At 43.7% G+C, this 18,894-nt stretch overlaps 1 protein-coding gene across 13 annotated transcripts in view; it reads right to left on the reverse strand.

The window, feature by feature from the left end:
- Positions 1-18,894, reverse strand: part of PTK2 (protein tyrosine kinase 2) — a 356,254-nt gene that overhangs the window by 118,184 nt on the left and 219,176 nt on the right. For all 13 annotated transcript variants that reach the window (XM_061607042.1, XM_061607039.1, XM_061607035.1 and 10 more), the window contains 5 exons: positions 16,134-16,188; positions 10,560-10,700; positions 9,043-9,120; positions 4,164-4,271; positions 2,124-2,241 (listed from right to left, as the gene is read on the reverse strand). In XM_061607042.1, the coding sequence (XP_061463026.1) occupies positions 2,124-2,241; positions 4,164-4,271; positions 9,043-9,120; positions 10,560-10,700; positions 16,134-16,188 (500 nt within the window). The remainder of the gene's footprint in view (positions 1-2,123; positions 2,242-4,163; positions 4,272-9,042; positions 9,121-10,559; positions 10,701-16,133; positions 16,189-18,894) is intronic.

Raw genomic sequence — 18,894 nt, forward strand, 5'->3', positions numbered from 1 at the left:
GCTGGAGCTGGAAAAAGGCACTCCTGGTCACTGAGGCCACCTGAGCATCCAATGACAATGTTGGATCCAGGAGTACCCCAAGCTACAGACCTGCTCCTTCAAGGGAAGTGCAACCCTGTCTCGAACAGGCTGTCTCTCTACCTCCCAGATATGAGAACTCTGGACATATAATGCTTCTGTCTTTTCAGGATTCAGCCTCAATTTATCGGTCCACATCCAGCCCATCACTGCCTCTAAGCACCAGTCCAGCACCTCAATTCCCTCTCCCGATTCAGACTGAACAGAAAGACAGAGCTGGGTGTCAATCTGCATACTGATGACACCTCACTCTAAATCTCCTGATGACAGCTCACAGTAGTTTAATATAGATGCTAAATAGCATGGGAGACAAGATGGAACCCTGCTGAACACCACAAGATGTAGCCTCCCATAACCACTTTTTTGAAGTGCCTCTGGAGATGTGAGTGGCACCACTGAAGCACAGTGCCCCCAACCCCTACCTCCCTGAAATGCTCCACAAGGATACCATGGTCAACAGTATAAAGAGCCACTGAGAGATCAAGGAGAATGAGAAAGGTCACACTCCCTGTCTCTTTCCCAGCATATTCATCAACTAAGGTGACCAAGGCGGTTTCAGTGCCATGGCCACACCTGAAGCCAGACTGGAACAGATCCAATAATCATTTTCTTCCAAGCATGCTTGAAGCTGGTCTGCCACCATCTTTTCAAGCACCTTGACCAAAAAGGGGATATTTGCCACCGGCAATAGTTGTTTTACACTTCTGAGTCCAGAGAGCTCCTATTAAGGAGTGGATGTACCACTGCCTCCTTGAAGGCATATGTTACCTCTCCCTCCTCTGCTGAATCACTCCCAGTCAACACGGCTAGCTCTGAGATGGGCAAGGAGCAAAGGGGTAGGTGGTCAGCACACTTCTTCAAGTTGCTTGTCCACATCCTCAGGCCACAGTAATTGACACTGATCCAGTACAAATGGAACAGCCACTGCTCTGGAATGCCTCCACTGGCCTTGCTCTAACTGTGTGGCATCCAAATCTGTCCAAATCTAAGTGATTTTGAATTTAAAGTGCCTTGCAAAATTGTTACAGGCCTCCAAGTGTGTCAGATAAATGCTCTCTTAGCCAGATGGCAAAAGCCCATTCACCACTCTGAAAAGCTCTGCCAGATGGTTACTTTTGGACACAATGGTGGCGGCCACCACTGCCACGTGGCAGGCATGATGCTGCAATCTTACCTGTGTTCTGCCAGGTTCATACCAAGATTTACGCCACCTGTGTTCCATCCACCAACCTTCCTATTTCATCATGTGCAGGTCACTAGAGCATCAAGGTGACCTACGTGCTCCACAGTGATGGTGAGGGCACTTAGGAATGATTGTGTCGATGGCTCTATGCATCTTATTTTTCCACTGTTAGACAAGAGCCTTAACAGGAGCACCAGCCATGCCAGCTGGAAAATCCCTGAGAGCATTCAGGAATCCATTGGATTCCATAAATATCCGAGGGTGGACCAACTAAATGACAGCCCCATGGTTCTCATGGAGGCCATGAAATCCCAAGCTGGCCCATTTAAGGCAGTCTCAGTGTGGATATTGAAGCTCCCCCAACATAACTGTGAAAGGGTTTTCCAACACCACATCAGAGATTACCTCCGCAAGCTCAGTTACAGAGGTTGTAGCACAGTGGGGTGGACGACACCACTAATAACATCCCCATTCTGTCTCTCTAGTCCAACACCAAAAACAATCCCTTGAACCCAAACACAGTTCAGACTGGTGTCCTGGTGAGGGAGATGGAATGTTTATGGATGACTGCAACTCCCTCTTCCCATCCCTCTGACCTGGAACGGTTCTGCACCAAGTGCCCAGGTGGACATAGCTGGATTAGCACTGGCCCACCAAGCTCATCTGCCCTCTCAGTTATACCTGGCAATTCTGCCCCCTCATCCATGATTAAATCGTGGATGATAACTGAAATCACATGGATTTTTCCTAGTTAACAGAGAGAAGTTGTCCATGCAAGGTCTTCCCCAGCCCCCAAGTTGTATGACACCAAAAATGACTAGACACAGCACATGTTGTCTACGAAAGAATACTTTTCTCTTACCTTTCTGAGGCCTGATGATAAAGGATTGCGTAGCACTGTTGACCAGTCGGCAATAGCCATCTATCAAGTCTGCCATGTTCTCTGCAATGGTTAAGGATGGTGCTGTCACTGTCAGAGGCTAGAGAGAAAGACAGTGAGAAAACAGGACACCAAACAAAGAGGCATTATTTGCAAACACAAACATTTAGTAGAACAGCTGAGCTGTTATGTCAGAGGACAGCATGCAACTGAAAAACAGAACACAGAAGTGTGTAAACAGTTAAAAATGGGCCAGTTCATACACCCTAAAATGTTCCATGTGGGAGTGGCCCCATGGAGAATGTTAACATGCAAGCTGGCAAGGCCACAATGACAAGTGCCACTTTCTAATACCAATCTGCATGAATGTAGCAGCATATTTTTCAGCTGCCAAGATCTCCCATCTCTGTGCTGGGAAGAAGTGCATCTCCATGTGGTTGAATCAGCTCATAAGTTGCTTTCTCTATGCAGCTGCATCCATGGGGCATTCCACATGTAGGATTTTATATGGATAGAACCCAAAATATACCATTACTACCAACAATACTTATAAGGTGATGGGAGAAGAACTCAAAACCAATTAACCCATTTGAAAAGAAAACCTTTTGAACGATGACTCCCGGCCTTTGGAATGCCATTCCAAGAGAGGCCCATCAGGCATCCATGTTATTCTCATTTAGGCACCAGACGAACACATTTCTGTCTTCCCAGGTTTTTAAGAAAGTTGGCATTTTTTAAAAAAGGACACTTTTGATTTTACAATCTATCTGAATGGGCAACTGCTGTTATTGTTGTCTTAGTCTGTATGGTTTATTTTATTGTTTTAGATTTTTTTAATTGTACTGTTATTGTTCTTGCTACTTCGTTAGCTGCCATGGGAACATAAATATATGTTGAAGGTGTGGGATATAAATTATAGAAAGCAAATAATAAACAGAGGTCAAGCTTGTTTGGCTATCTGGCATAAAATAGCAATGAATATAGCCAAAGAAGTGCATGTACTTCAGGTTTTAAATAAAATTTGAATGTCTGGTATTTAACACTTGAATACTTGCTTATTATCACTTGCTTGTATAGTTTATACAGTTTTAAAAAACATTAAGCACAAAATATTCCATATTTTCACCAAGCATTATTGATAATCTAAAGTTTATCACCCCAACTAAAGTGATATTCAATATGCTTTCAAAAGTGGATTTCTGCTAGTCAGCTTTTTCTGGACTGCATTGTGCGTGTTGTGCAGGTTCCTTGGGGAGTACCAATGTCTCCCAAATCAGAGAAATGTACCCATGGTTTACAATCACATCGTTGTCCGTTTCTGTGTCATCGTTTTTCTCCACTGTTTCCCTGTTCTTTCCAGGAAAGATCAAATTCCAGGTTCGGAACTCCCTTTACATTTGCATTCATGGTTATCAAACACATGGTTATCAAACACTGACCTGTCTAATCACAAATATGCTCACACGCTCCAAAGGGTAGCAGTATTCTTATTGTGTTATTTTTTTTTATTTTTTTTTGTTTGTTTTGTTTGTTTTGTGAAAATTTGTATAAAAATTATTGTAAAAAAAAAAAAAAGGGTAGCAGTTTCTCTCAAACACACTATAATAACGAGCACCCACAGAGGGCAGCAATGGCTTTCCACTGCAACCATCACCGTGGGATTATTGCAAAAGTAACAGTAGCACTCAATAGCATGCCTGTGTGCTTCAGCATGATTGACTAAACAGCCATAATCTCGACGATTCTGGATCCAAGCAGCCTATAAGAACAGCACTATGGCAGGGACCTCACTGTGAATCTGCTAATTTATATAACATTCTTAGCATATTAATGCATACAGGGGAAGGCAACAGTTTCTGGACAAATAATTTTGAGACAATGATATATAAAAAAAGACTATTTCCTAATTTTTTATAGTATTGTGAGGGAGATAGTCACACCCACCTCTATACATAAAGCACAACAAAGAATTTGCGCTCATTGCCTGACTTTGCAACAGAAAAGTCAACAGTATCTACCTACCTCTGGCGCTCCAGCAATTTTCATTTGTAGCACTCCTTTTCTGTCCTTATCTTCACTAGTTGAATACTGAATGGTCTGCACTTGATGGAAGTCTGCCAAGTGAGTAGGCTACAAAAATGTACAGGGGAAAGTGAAAGTATTAGTAAGCACCATAGAACATCGCTCTCTTACACTCCGCCCAGCGGAGCTGTTTAGGGTAGTACGTGGGCTGTTACATTCTGGCTCTCATGATACTAAAGAAACATCGGAAGCCCGCTGTAACGAATTTGCGGAGCACTTCCAGGACAAGATTGCATGCATCCGTCGGGACTTAGATTCTGATGTTATAACAGAATCCATTGAGGTGTCCAGAGCGCGGCCTTGTCCTTCATTATTGGATGAGTTTCAGTTGGTGCAGCTCGAGGAAGTGGACAAGGTGCTTGGAATGGTGCGGGCGACCACATCTGCTCTGGACCCTTGCCCATCTTGGCTAGTGAAGGCTGGCAGAACCGAAACCACCAGCTGGGCCAAAGAGGTGATAAATGCCTCCTTGAGAGAGGGAGTAGTCCCTGGTAGTCTCAAGGAGGCAGTAGTGAGACCTCTGTTAAAGAAACCTTCTTTGGACCCAGATGTTCTTAACAACTATAGACCGGTGGCGAATGTCCCTTTCTTGGGCAAGGTTTTGGAGCGGGTGGTCGCCGGTCAGCTCCAGGCGCTCTTGGATGAAACTGATTATCTGGATCCGTTTCAATCCGGTTTTAGGTCTGGTTTTGGCACTGAAACAGCCTTGGTCGCCCTGTACGATGACCTCTGTCGGGAGAGGGACAGAGGGAGTGTGACTCTGTTGATTCTCCTTGATCTCTCAGCAGCGTTTGATACCATCGACCATGGTATCCTTCTGGGGAGACTTGCGGAGTTGGGAGTTGGAGGCACTGCTTGGCAGTGGTTCTGCTCCTACTTAGCGGATCATCGCCAGAAGGTAGTGCTTGGGGAACATTGCTCGACACCCTGGACTCTCCATTCTGGAGTCCCTCAGGGGTCGGTTTTGTCCCCCATGCTTTTTAACATCTATATGCAGCCTCTGGGTGCGGTCATCAGGAGGTTTGGAGTGCGTTGCCATCAGTACGCTGATGACACGCAGCTCTATTTCTCCTTTTCACCTTCTTCAGGTGAGGCTGTTGATGTGCTAAACCGCTGCCTGACCGCGATAATGGACTGGATGAGAGCTAATAAACTGAAACTCAATCCAGACAAGACTGAAACACTGTTCGTGAGCTCTTTCCCTGCCCGGATGGTGGATGTTCATCCTGTTCTAGATGGGGTTACACTCCCCTTGAAAGAACAGGTTCGTAGTTTGGGGGTCCTTTTTGACCCTTCCTTGTCGCTTGAGGCTCAAGTGGCCTCGGTGGCTCGGAATGCATTTTACCATCTTCGTTTAGTAGCCCAACTACGCCCCTATCTGGACAGCGACGATCTCGCTTCAGTTGTTCACGCCCTGGTAACTTCTAGACTGGATTACTGTAATGCACTCTATGTAGGGCTGCCCTTGAAGACAGTTCGGAAACTTCAGCTGGTGCAAAACGCAGCAGCCAGGCTATTGACGAGGACCAATCGGTCTGCGCCTATAACACCTGTCCTGGCTCGCTTGCACTGGCTACCTATTTGTTTCCGAGGCAGATTTAAGGTGCTGGCTTTGACCTATAAAGCCTTACACGGTGTGGGACCACAGTACCTTGTGGAACGCCTCTCCTGCTATGAACCTACCCGTTCACTTCGTTCAGTATCTAAGGCCCTCCTCCGGGTACCATCTCACCAGGATGCCCGGAGGATTGTTACCAGATCTAGGCCCTTTTCTGTAGTGGCCCCCGAATTGTGGAACAGCTTACCTGAAGAGATACGCCTGGCGCCTACGGTGCTTTCTTTTAGGCGCCAGGTTAAGACCTGGCTGTACTCCCAGGCTTTTTAATGTTTTTAATGTTAATGTTTATGTCTACGCTTTATTTTAATATTGTTGTTGATATATGTGATTGATTTTATTATAATATTGTATTTTTAATCTGTTTTGTACACCGCCCAGAGAGCTACTAGCTATGGGCGGTCTAAAAATGAAACAAATAATAATAATAATAATAATAAAAAAAATAAAAATAATAATAATATAGGAAAAACAAACCACTATCTTACTGAAGTTTCCCATATCCTGCCAGTTTCTATTTTCAACAGAGCCCCAGAAAAATGTCACAAGCTCTGCATGGGGAAAGGGAAGAAACTGAAGATATGGCAACTCTTGGCCTGTAGAGGGTGCTACTGAGCAAATGTGAACCATTGGCAAAGAGTCCAATAAGAAAGTGATGTTAAGATTTACTAGGAAATAAGAAATAATACAGTATATAATCAACACAGCTTGTTTGTTTTGCTTTCAATATGCCAATTTCCTTAAATCTAAGAAGACTGTTAGCAAAAACAATAACCCTACAAAAGAAATTCATTTTAAAAAGCCTAGAATTCAATGTGAGAATTGAACCTACCAAAACACGTAAGCAATAGTAAGAACAGTGGCAATAAGAGCTTGGAAAAGTTACTTTTTTGAACTACAACTCCCATCAGCCCCAGCCAGCATGGCCACTGGATTGGGCTGATGGGAGTTGTAGTTCAAAAAAGTAACTTTTCCAAGCTCTGGGCAATATTATACTGTATTTCCAACCATCAGGGCAGAGTGCTTACATAGCCAAAGAAGCAGTGCCCACAAACAAGCTATCAGTAGACTTGAGAGAAGCCCAAGGTTTGCAGAAGGACAAAAAAATATTTAGGGGGGGGAAATCCCTAAGGGGGAATCCCCATTAACAGTCCAATGAGGACTGAGCATGCTTAGTGAGCATGATATGGTGACTGACTGTTGGGGGGTGGGAGGAACAGGTGGAGGAGGAATGGAATGGCTGGAAAAGGAGGAGGGGGTGGCTTGCTCATCATGGTGAACTACAGTAAGAAATAAACCATGGCTTATCGTGAACAAAAAGCACGCTAGTGCATGCCACACAATCACTCCGACTTCACTCCACCTTGCATGGAGCTGGAAGAAACAAACCACAAGCCTCGGCTTAGACATTACATGTGAACTAGTCCTCATGGTTTCTTTCTGGCCAACAAACATCAACTAGTAAGTCAAAAACAAGCCTTGACTTCCACTCGTGGTTTGTTTGGAGAAAAAGAAATCATACACACTAAGCCAAGCCTTATGGTTTATTTCTTCAAGCCCCAGGAAGGGCAGAACAAAGTGGGAGAGAGCAAGAGCGGCATGCATAGTTTATTTGTTATTGTGGCTGACCATGACTTAGTAACTCTCTATGGCACTCTCTTTGGGGAGGGCTATAACTCAGTGGTACAGCATCTGCCTTGCATGCAGCAGGTCCCAGGTTCAATCCCTGTCATCTCTATGTAGGGCTGGGAAATAACGCTGCCAGTCAGCATAGACCATACTGAGCTATAATGGACCAATGATATGACTCTGTATAAGGCAGCTTTCTATGTTCCTATGGCATGTGACCCCTCCCACAGACATAAAAAAATGTAGAGAGATCTTTTTGTGGATAATTTCCTGGTTCACACTGAGAAGACATGTTTAAATGTCCCCAAGGCAGAAGTGAGAATTGATCATAGAAATCAATGGAGAAACCTAAAATTTTAATTTAGGTACAAGCGTGCCCAAAACCCAAAAAAGGTAACAACCAAGAGTTCCTGACCTTTCTCTCTCAGTTCTTATTTAGTGTGAAACTGTTTTTAGAAACAGCTCTGCTAATGCAAATTTGCAGTTCATTGTCCATACTGGAAACGGCAGCGACTGGGAGAGAGGGGCTTATGAAAGCACCACAGGATTGCACATGCTGAATACTATAGCAGGCCAGGTTCCAAGTGATTTACAATAACCCTGGAGTGTTGCCCAGTGCTGTTAGACCCCCACCCCCTACTACTGCCATGTCGAAGGTTGGGTTGAGGTTGAAAGACCACAACAATCTTACGTTATCCACTGCTTTTATCCCCACATTTCAAGTTGGCCTGCAAGTTGGACTGGGAGAGTTGTATGCACCACCCTGCAGTGTAGTCCACTGTTGTATCTGTATTGAAAACCAGACATCTGTTGCTGAGAGATTATAGCTTACAGCAGTCCTACAATGTAGTCCACTGTTAATACTGCAGGTCAGAGATGGAGCCATCCTTGATTATTTGGATTCTGGGTCCAAAACCTTTCATACCTCTCAGGCTGCAGCAATGTTCAATCTACTTAATTTGCCCCCACAGACCTCCTCACAAGGCCAAATTGAGTACTCCATTACACAGAGAAGCCTTACACTCCACTGACTTGTATACACACTGATTGCACTTTTAGATGCTCAAAGTTTTTTAAAAAACTTTTGAATTAAGACCAAAGTTGGAGCGGAGTCCTTAAAGCCAACTTTTTTGTTTCACAGCCTCCCCCCCCAGACTCAGATAAAGCCTGCATATCAGGGATACACTGCAACATGCCCTGTTATAAAATATTATAATTAAGAAATACAGCTGAATAGCATGTCCTTATTGCTAAAGTCTATCAATAAGTATTATACCTGCAATTTTGGGAGGGAGGAAAAAGCAAAAGTTAAGCCATGTTACTGTTCTGTTTCTAAAAGTGGCTGCATTCATCTGAAATGCTTCTGGGGTTAAAGTCATAAATGTAAGTTCTCAAGGCTGTTGTCCCACTTTCCAGGCTAATTGAAGGGCACAGCTCATTTCCGTGTCTTGCCATTTCTTCAGTTTTGTTTGAAGATCTAACTTGGCATTAACCTCTGCCTAAACACCCATTCACAAGATAGTACACCTCTCACTCCAAGGCATGCGAAGGCAGTTGGCAGATAAGCAAACTTACATTGGAACCCTTGTCTGTAAGGTAGCTGATTCCTTCTTCTGGACCAATGGCTAGCTCCACCGAAATAATCCAGCTTGACTTTTATATTTAATGGTCCAACAGACGTGATGAACATTTGGAAAGAACATTAAAAAAAAGAAATTGGGTAAAGACCTTCAACACCATACAATTAAAAAAGAAACTTCGCAAGAATATTCTTGAAGAAGTGTATAAAATTATGCATGGCATTGAGAAAGTGGATAGACAAAAGTTCTTCTCCCTCTCTCATAATACTAGAACTCGTGGACATTCAAAGAAGCTGAATGTTGGAAGATTCAGGACAGACAAAAGGAAGTACTTCTTTACTCAGCGCATAGTTAAACTATGGAATTTGCTCCCACAAGACGCAGTAATGGCCACCAGCTTGGATGGCTTTAAAAGAAGATTAGACAAATTCATGGAGGACAGGGCTATCAATGGCTACTAGCCATGATGGCTGTGCTCTGCCACCCTAGTCAGAGGCAGCATGCTTCTGAAAACCAGTTGCTGGAAGCCTCAGGAGGGTAGAGTGTTCTTGCACTCAGGTCCTGCTTGCAGGCTTCCCCCAGGCACCTGGTTGGCCACTGTGAGAACAGGATGCTGGACTAGATGGGCCACTGGCCTGATCCAGCAGGCTCTTCTTATGTTCTTATGTTCTTAATATTAGCCCCCAAAGGGGGGAAAACCCATTTCAAAGTCCTGGACAGAACATGGGAGATCCCATACTTTTTTTCCTTTTAAAATAAGCAGTTTCAAGTCTGTTCTGGTATCACTGTTTCTTGTTGCTGGCACTATGTAAAATAGCAATATGAAGTCTCCAATTCTTGTGTACAGAAATTACAAAAAATGGTTGTATGTAACTATAATATTCAATTGGTCGTTAGCTGGATATAACTAACCACCACACTGTTATCAAACTCTTGTTCTCGCAACCAGAAATGATTGCTTTAAAAATTGTTACCACTTGCTTGATTTGCACATAACACTCATCCATGGTTAATGTTAATAATGTATCTATCACAGAATAGTTAAAAGCACCAGAGAGAGCAGCCAACCCTTGAGAGTGGTTTTAATTTTTTCCTTCACTCGTGGTTCTGTAGCTTTTGAGTGGTTACAGCCTCTTAACCATAACTAAGGAGGAGGTCCAGGTTTGCACATAACACTAACCTATGGTTTATGTTAGCTAAGGCTTACAAACCAACTACAAACCTTAGTTAATGGGCAATTTAACTACAATTAATAAAACATAATTAAGCTGCTAGGCTGCGTTCACACGTAACACTAAGCCATTAATAAACCATAGTTTAAGGTTATGTGTGAACCACAACACTATTTAAAAATGTATGTGACTAATCAAAAAGATGCACTATGCACATAGACAAAATGGCAGCTGACCCTTCTTCTGCCTATAAAGCTGACAATTAACTGCTGAACTAAGCAATAATAATTAGCCAGATTATTTGATAACATGCCCTAGCAGGTAGGTGTAGCATACTTACACCAAGAGCACACTTGAAGCATTCTTTGTCAAATCTGTATACTGGTGAGAGGATCTCGAAGAATTTCAAAATACTTTCTTCTCTATTGAGGTTGGCATACTGTCGAAATGTCTGCTGGATCATTTTTCGTAGGTTTTTGGCCTAGGTAACAAAATGCTCAGATATCACTGTAAGGTCCTGCCAGCAAGAGTGAATATTAAATTGCATTCATCACCACAACAATGGTAACATTTGCTCGAATTTCTAGATGGGAAACCAAATATTCACTATTCTGAAGCAGAAAGTAGCTTTGTCCATCATTAATTATGTATAGCTGCTTACCACCTCATGTCTTACAAAGAAAAATAATGTCATTCGCATTAACCGGTGTTGTTACACAGGAAAATTTTAAATGAATTTAACTAATCTATAACATTAAAACAGCCTGAGTACTATTATGTGTTTGAATTAATTATTACTGTTCTCAGCTTAATATTATTTTCTAGTCCAACTACTGAGTGAAGAAGAAACTGCAATCAGCCCCCGCTCTATCTCATACATTCTCTCCACCCTCATGTGGACCTTTAGTGTTGTGGCACCTACCCTTTGGAATTCCCTCCCCTTAAATATTAGTCAGGCACCATCTCTGTTATCTTTTTGGCATTTACTGAAGACCTTCCTCTTTCAACAAGCCTTTTGAGTAGAGACCTTATCCCAGTCTGCATCTGCACTGGAATTGCTTTTTAAGATGTTTTTAATGCTTTTTTTAAAAAGATGTTTTTAAAGATGTTTTGTTTTACTATGTTTTAAAGTCTTTTATTTTAAAGGTGTTTTAGAGTGTTTTTAGTTTTTGTTTGCCGCCCTGGGCTCCTATCTGAGAGGAAGGGCAGGATATAAATTTAATAATAAACAAGTAGCTGATGCACAGAAGCCTATCACCAGCACTGCCTTTAGAGCTTCCTCGCCGAAGAGTAAAGATCCGGAGTAAGGAGCCCTGGACAGATTCATTCTGGCCGCTGAATCAGCTTGCCAGTGGCGAAGCCAGAGGGTCCGTCGAGCGACTATCTGAGCCGTCATGGCTCGTGCCCCCAATTGAGTGGCATCCAAGGTGGCATCGGCCACAAAAGCTGCTGTCTTACGTAACTTTATCAGTGACCTTCTGAGGGCAACAGGATCAGGGTTAGTGTCCTCTAGAAGATCATCCAGCCACAACATAGTTGCTCTGGAGAAAATGGAGGCCGAAGCCAAGGCACGCATGGATAGGGCAGTGGCCTCGTGATTTTTGCGGAGGGCGAAGTCCATTCGTCGCTCAGTAGTGTCCTTTAGTTGGGATTCCCCTTCCCTGGGCAAAAGAGAACGTGAAACGAGACGAGCGATTGGTTCATCTATGCCAGGGATGTCTAACTTGGTGGCAAAGTCCGGAGCTAGGGCGTAAAACCTGTCAGCCAGGTTCTTGAAGCGGCGAGATTTGAATGGGTGAGCCCATTCTTCAGAGGCCAATTTGGCAATTGGGTCCGGCACCGGAATGTAGTGTTCAGTAGGTGCAGGGGATTTGAGGACCTTGGCCCCTTTGATAGCTGGGGTGGAAGAAGTTGAAGGCGCAGTCTGGAGACCAAGGGTATTAACTACCCTGCATGCCAGGGGCTGATAGTCTGAGGCATTAAACAAGCGATACGATGTATCCTCCTCATGATCTGAATAGTTGCTCCAGTCATCTCCTTCAACTTGGTCAGTGAAGGTTGACTCCTCCGCATACGAGGCTTCATCAATACATCTGCCTCTGGCTACATCAAAGGGATTTGGTGAACAGGGAGGATGAGCTTCATGACACGCACGTTGATCTATGTTGAGTTGAGGTATGGCAGGAACTTGTGGTGGTGACTGCATTTGGGTGAAAAATGCCAGCATGGCTTGAAGTTGGGACAGGAAATCAGGGGACAGCTGCGGCCCAGTTGTGGCAGATGTTTGTGCCTGAGTGGCTATTGGAGCAGATGTTTGGGGCGGTAAAACGGAGGGAGGCTGGTTAGGCGAAAGCCGAGTGGGAAAGCCAGCAAAATCTTCCTCGTCAGAGGAAGCAGCAGGGGAATGAAATATATCGCTCATGTGTGCCTGAGTTGCTGTGGTAGTGGAGGTTGGCACAGAGGCATAGCGCGGCCGCTTTGGTTTGCTATGGCTGGAAAGGTGTTTTGTCTTAGCCAGTGCTTTAACATGCTTAGTTTTAGTCGCCTTAGAATGTTGCGGCTTGGCTGTTTGTGACATGCCTGGCTGATCTGGCATCATATTGGCTGATTGCGACATGCCTGGCTGTTCTGCCATCTTATATTAACTTGGGTACAGTACACGGCCACAGAGGGGGCAGGATGTAAAGACCCGAACTGGCACAGTGTACGACCACAGAGGGGGTAGGATACACTGGCAGATGGCTAAGTGCACGGCCACAGAGGGGGCAGGATGCACTGTGGTATCAGCGTTAGTATAATATAGGCTGTATAATATAGGCTTATTTTAGGCTTGGTACACGGCCACAGAGGGGGCAGGATGTACAAAATATAGTTCAGATTAGTGCTGTAGGCTGGATTTAGGCGTGGTACACGGCCACAGAGGGGGCAGGATGTACAGAATATAATTCTGATTTAGTACAAGGCAGCCGCTTAAATTAAATCTCCAGCCTTGATAATACAGTCACAGTAGAGTTGTGTGAGTCAGCCACTGAAATTAAAGCTCCAGCCTTGCTGATACAGTCGCAGTAGATTCGTGTGAGTCAGCCACTGAATTAAAGCTCCAGACTTGATACAGTCACAGTAAATTTGTGTGTAAGTAAGCCCTGTGTAAGTCTGTCTACAGCCCACATACAACACACATACAGATAGCTTGCAGGGAAGGTATCCGTTGGTTAGTAAAGGGGTAACAAAAAAGGCGGGAAATTTGAATCCAACAAAAATGACGCCCGGAAAAAAGAGCGGGAAAAAAATGATCCAAAAATGGCGGAGAGAGAAGAAGCAATGGCGGCCGTCTGGTAACGAACTGGGGGAAGGGCTGCCCAGCAGAGTCTCGCAGGAGGAGCCGCTGGGCCGATAGCTGCACTTGCGGCTCTAAAAAACCCCAAGAAGGAGACTGCCGAGAGAAGCCTGTGTCGGAAGAAGACGCAGGAGGCAAGCCGCTGTCGCCGCCGAGTACAGAGCTCTCCGCAGCGAAATTAAAGACACGGAGAGAGAGGGAGAAAGAGAGCCGTAGTAACAGGCTCCGATGAGGCAGGACTCCGGCAGGCTAAAGTTGGGTGTCGGGGGAAAAAGGCAGGGAGCCGCAGCCGCAAGCTCCCGCCTGGGAGGGAGCCGCAGCCGCAAGCTCCCGCCTGGGAGAGAGCCGCAGCCGCGGTCTCTCCAAGAGCTCCTCAGAGTGCTGCTTGAGACAGCGCGGCACAGGAAAAAATAGATCCGTGAGCTCCCGATGGATGCAACAGAGCCAGGGGGGAAAAGCTCAAAAGCGGCCAAAACCGAAGAGAACCGCAGCCACGGTCTCTGAGGGAACCCCCAGACAAGTAAGGGAAATAAACTTAAATGAAAAGCTCAAAAATTGGCTAAAAACGTAAAGAACCGCAGCCGCGGTCTCTGTGGGGACCCTCAAACTTAAATGGAAAGTTAAACACAAAACAGAGAAAGGAAGGACTTGGAGACAAATAAACAAACAAATACGAGAGACTTAGCTAAATGCTACGCTATAGATCCAATCTTGTTCGTACGAAGGCAAGAATGAACTGGAGAGTGGGAGGGGCCTGACGCCCCTAGTCTTGACTTCAAAAACATTCTTGCCTTTGCACGATAGGTGGAGCTATTACCTGTAGTGATGGCCCACCTCCTATGGAAAATGCAATCAGCCCCCGCTCTATCTCATATATTCACTCCACCCTCATGTGGACCTTTAGTGTTGTGGCACCTACCCTTTGGAATTCCCTCCCCTTAAATATTAGTCAGGCACCATCTCTGTTATCTTTTTGGCACTTACTGAAGACCTTCCTCTTTCAACAAGCCTTTTGAGTAGAGACCTTATCCCAATCTGCATCTGCACTGGAATTGCTTTTTAAGATGTTTTTAATGCTTTTTTAAAAAAGATGTTTTTAAAGATGTTTTGTTTTACTATGTTTTAAAGTCTTTTATTTTTAAGATGTTTTAGAGTGTTTTTAGTTTTTTTTGCCGCCCTGGGCTCCTATCTGAGAGGAAGGGCAGGATATAAATTTAATAATAAACAAGTAGTTGATGCACAGAAGCCTATGGCATTTGGAAAAAAGAGATATTTTAATGGCACGGTACTGGGAGAACCAGGTTAAAAACCCCATGCTGGCTCCTAGTAATCCACACATGCTCTTCTGGATGCTCACAGTCCAATTGTTTAATAACCTATTATAGAATCTTGCTTGGTATCAACATCAAGCTGACCGGTTGGAGTTTTCCAAACCTGACTCACGCCCCCCCCCTCTAGTCCTCTGGCAACTCAAGTGATGTCCAAGAATTCTCAGTTATTACAGTGACTGGCTCTGAAATAACACCCACAAGTTCCCCCAATATCCATGGAATAGAGTTCATCTGGCCCTGGAAACCTGAACTCACTGGAATTAGGTGGGTATTCTCTACTTCCTTACCTATCCTGAGCTGTAAGTCCCTCCTTAATTCTTAGTTCTACTTCCCCAGGTTCTTCCCCTAGGTTCAACACAATTCTCTGTTCAATGCTGGAGAAGACAAAGGCAAAATAGGAACTGATGAATTCCACTTTTTCTCCATCTCTGGTTAATATTCTCCAGCCAAAGACTTACCCTCTTCCTCATCCTTCTACTTGCTCAGCATATAGGCAAATAAGTCCTTCCTAAACCCTCAGCTCATTCTGGGCTTTAGCTGTCCTGACACCATCCTTATAGGTCTATGTTTGTATTCACCCCTGGTTATGTGTCCCTCCTTCCATCTCCTGCATGTGTCCTCCTTAAGTTTCAGCTCAAAAGAGAGTTAGCTCCCTGTGCAGCCACACTGGCTTCCTAAAGGTCTCTTGTTTTTCCTTCTGATTAGAAAACCTTACCATTGTGCCTTCAGTATTCCACACATCACATTATCACATCGCTTTTGAACTCCTTTGCCCCTCAGAATATCTAGCCATTACCAGAAACTACTCAAATCCACTTTGCTAAAATCTAGGGTACCTGTTCAACTATGTCCAGTTATCACATATTCTAAGGTAACATGATCATTTTCACCTCTAGGGTCCTGCCACTTCCACTTCTTCAATCCCTTTTTGTCAGTTGGTCAGAATGAGATATAAAACAGTAATCTCCTTATTCCCTCCTCCACCTTCTGAGGGATGAAGCTAACAGCAAGTTAAGTCAGGAAGTTATTGGATATTCATTTTTTTTTCTTTAGTAAAGCACTGTATACCTTTGTGCCATTTCCAAAATTATAAGCCTCTAGGCAAGGACTTCTCAGCTCATGTTTTGTCAAATGCCACGTGCACGGATGGTAGTAAATAAATATCTAAATGTATACTCTGAGGGGCAGGAGACATAATTATTAGTACACACCAACCAATAACTTCCAGCAACTGAATAGAATGTACCTTTACTGAATCCAGCAAACTCTTCGGAAAAAATCTTTTTAAACCCACGTCTTTCCTGAAATAAGCAAAACAATAATTAGCCATGTGTATGAAAAACTTTGTGCTTGCACAGTAGTTTGTGATTGTGCTTGATCTAATAAAGATATTGCCCTAATATGGATTTTGGAATTTGCATACCTTTTTCATGTACAATAAATAAACTAAAATCACATGAAAATACCCAGTTGCATATAAATATAGAAATGTATATGCTAGTAAGACAAATAAAGGAAGAACTCATAAATAAACCTGTTCTCCTCTGCCCTCCCCTTACTCATTGTATTTGTAAGACAAAGACACTAAGGTGAAACAATATGTAGCGAGCAATAACAGTTGAGCAATAAACTCAACTATTATTACTTGGTGAATGTTTTATGTTTTCTGCCACTAGTCCAATCTACTGGTCTCTAAATGTGAAAAATAATGAGCGAGCTCATAAGCAAATACTGTAACTGGTCATAGTACTGGATATGTTGCGGGGGCGGGGGGGGGGGGGAGAGAGAGAATCTCTTGTTCTCCATTCTGCCTCAGTGGAGAGGTCACTTCTCCCCTTGGATAGAAGGAGTACAGAATAGGTTCTGTCTAGTAGGGAGATGGAGAAAACTGGCAGTAATTAATACGAAAAGGTGTCAAACCATCTCCCTGGCAAACATGACTGACTTGTGACTGGCTGGACCCAGAAACATTTTTAAAGATGACTGTTGCCAACAAGAGATGGATTGATTCCATAAAGGAAGCCACAGACCTGAACTTACAAGATCTGAATAGGGTGGTTTATAACAGATGCTATTTGAAGTCGCTGATTCATAGGGTCGCCATAAGTCATAACAGACTTGAAGGCACATAACAAGTTGCCAAACGGTCCTTTTTGCCCCTCGACTTCCTGCAATTGACCATCTATGCAGCTAACATGGGAGAAGTCTGTAAGCAGTTGTGTTAGGATAGATATAAACTTGAACTAAAATGTTTTTTTTATTTTTCCTGACGCAACATTCTACCTCTTCCATTTCTCTTCATTTCTTTTTTTATTCTTAATAAACTTCATAAAACTTTGGCTATTGGGGTCTTGAGTTCATTTGTGCCAAAACTCTCAGGGTTATTCCAACCTCCCAGCTTGGTTCATGCTACGTGTGTGTATGAGTGGTGTTTTACAAAGAAAAGCAAGCTACTTTGGTCTCCAGAGAGGGACAGGTAAGCTGGATGCTATCTCTGCTTCCCCTTGTAAGTATTTGCCTTGGATCCCTGGAAAGCCCTCCTGTTCGGGGTTAAAGGCTACTTAGCCTTTGGCACAACTGGCCTACCTATGGAAGGAAAGGAATTAACGGTTCTGTACCTCCCTTCCATTACAGGATATACATATAGGGCAATATTCAACTAAAAAGTTGCACTAGCACAAGGGTTAGACTAGCACAACAGGATTACCCCTTCTCCTTCCCCTCATGTGGGCCCTGTGCCACCCCCAAATGTTCTCTGGAGTGTTGCAGAAACCCCCAGAACTGACTTGGGGGCATGCAGAGGAAAGAGAGAGAAATCCTTGCAACGATGGAATGACCTACTTAGCATTATGTTGAATATAACCCATACTTATATTGATGGTCATCTAGTCCAGACTATCAACCTTGGGCTTTGAAGGTAGTGCACCAGAGACTGTATCTCATAAAATAGGCTACACTCATACTACAATTAAACTGTTAGAATCTAATACACTTTTTGCTCTCCATCTTCCTAGGGCTCGGCCACCCATTTCAGCTCAACCTGCTAATTTCTAAGGATTGCTGGAGTTAAATTGTCCCACACTTTGTTTTACAAACCCTTCCAGATTTTGACTCTTATGGCCTGACTTGTCTATTTAATAATGCTTCCCCTCTAGCTCACATTTTCCTAGACTGCTTACACAGTGTAGCATTATGTGCTTCACTAGAGAGAATACAATATTCAGGACTGAGTGTATGCTTCTGATTTTAAAAAAATTGCAAAGGCAACAATTGAGGTGGTAAGCCTAATGCTAGAATGTAGGCTTGGGAGCTAGACTGTGAACAAGATGAGCAGGAAAGAGGAGGAAAGAGCAGACTACAGTGCAGAAGCCAAAGTGGCTTTCTTTTCCAGCCAGGGGAGCAGAATTCTCCAGTTCAACTCCACTTGTTTCTAGATGACTTCTAACAATCTAACAAAACCTTGACAACAACTTTACTGCAAGGTTTTGCTGCAGGTGTCATTTAGAGGGAGAGGGAGAGAGAAAGGGAGAGAGAGAGGGAGAGAAAGAACAGCCAACCTAGCTGTGTTTCAGAAGATATATTTATTATTTTAATTAATTTTCTTAATAATTTATATCCCATCCTTCCTCCCAAAAGCAGCCCAGGGCAGCATCATTTCTCAGGATGACCCATTATCACTGGTTAAAATGAAGCATGTAATGTGATCTTAAACTGCTATTTATTGCTATTAATTGTTGTAAACTGCCCAGAGAGCTTTGGCTATGGGGCGGTACATAAACGTAATGAATGAATGAATGAATATTTTGCAATTTTCTCTTGAATATCTAAGAGTAGGCCTTTGAATCCAACTATGAAACTTGCTCCTCACCACTAAGGCTCATGCCCTACTCCTGCCCAACCTGAATTGGTGCCTGGGGAAGAAGAGAAGGTTGACAAGATGCAAAGAGGCATGCTAAGAATTAGACAATCAGCAGAATACAGGACAGAAATCCTACCTTGTAGCACCC

The sequence above is a fragment of the Rhineura floridana genome, chromosome 1 (genome assembly GCF_030035675.1).
Source record: "Rhineura floridana isolate rRhiFlo1 chromosome 1, rRhiFlo1.hap2, whole genome shotgun sequence".
In the NCBI taxonomy this organism is placed as follows: Eukaryota; Metazoa; Chordata; class Lepidosauria; order Squamata; family Rhineuridae; genus Rhineura; species Rhineura floridana.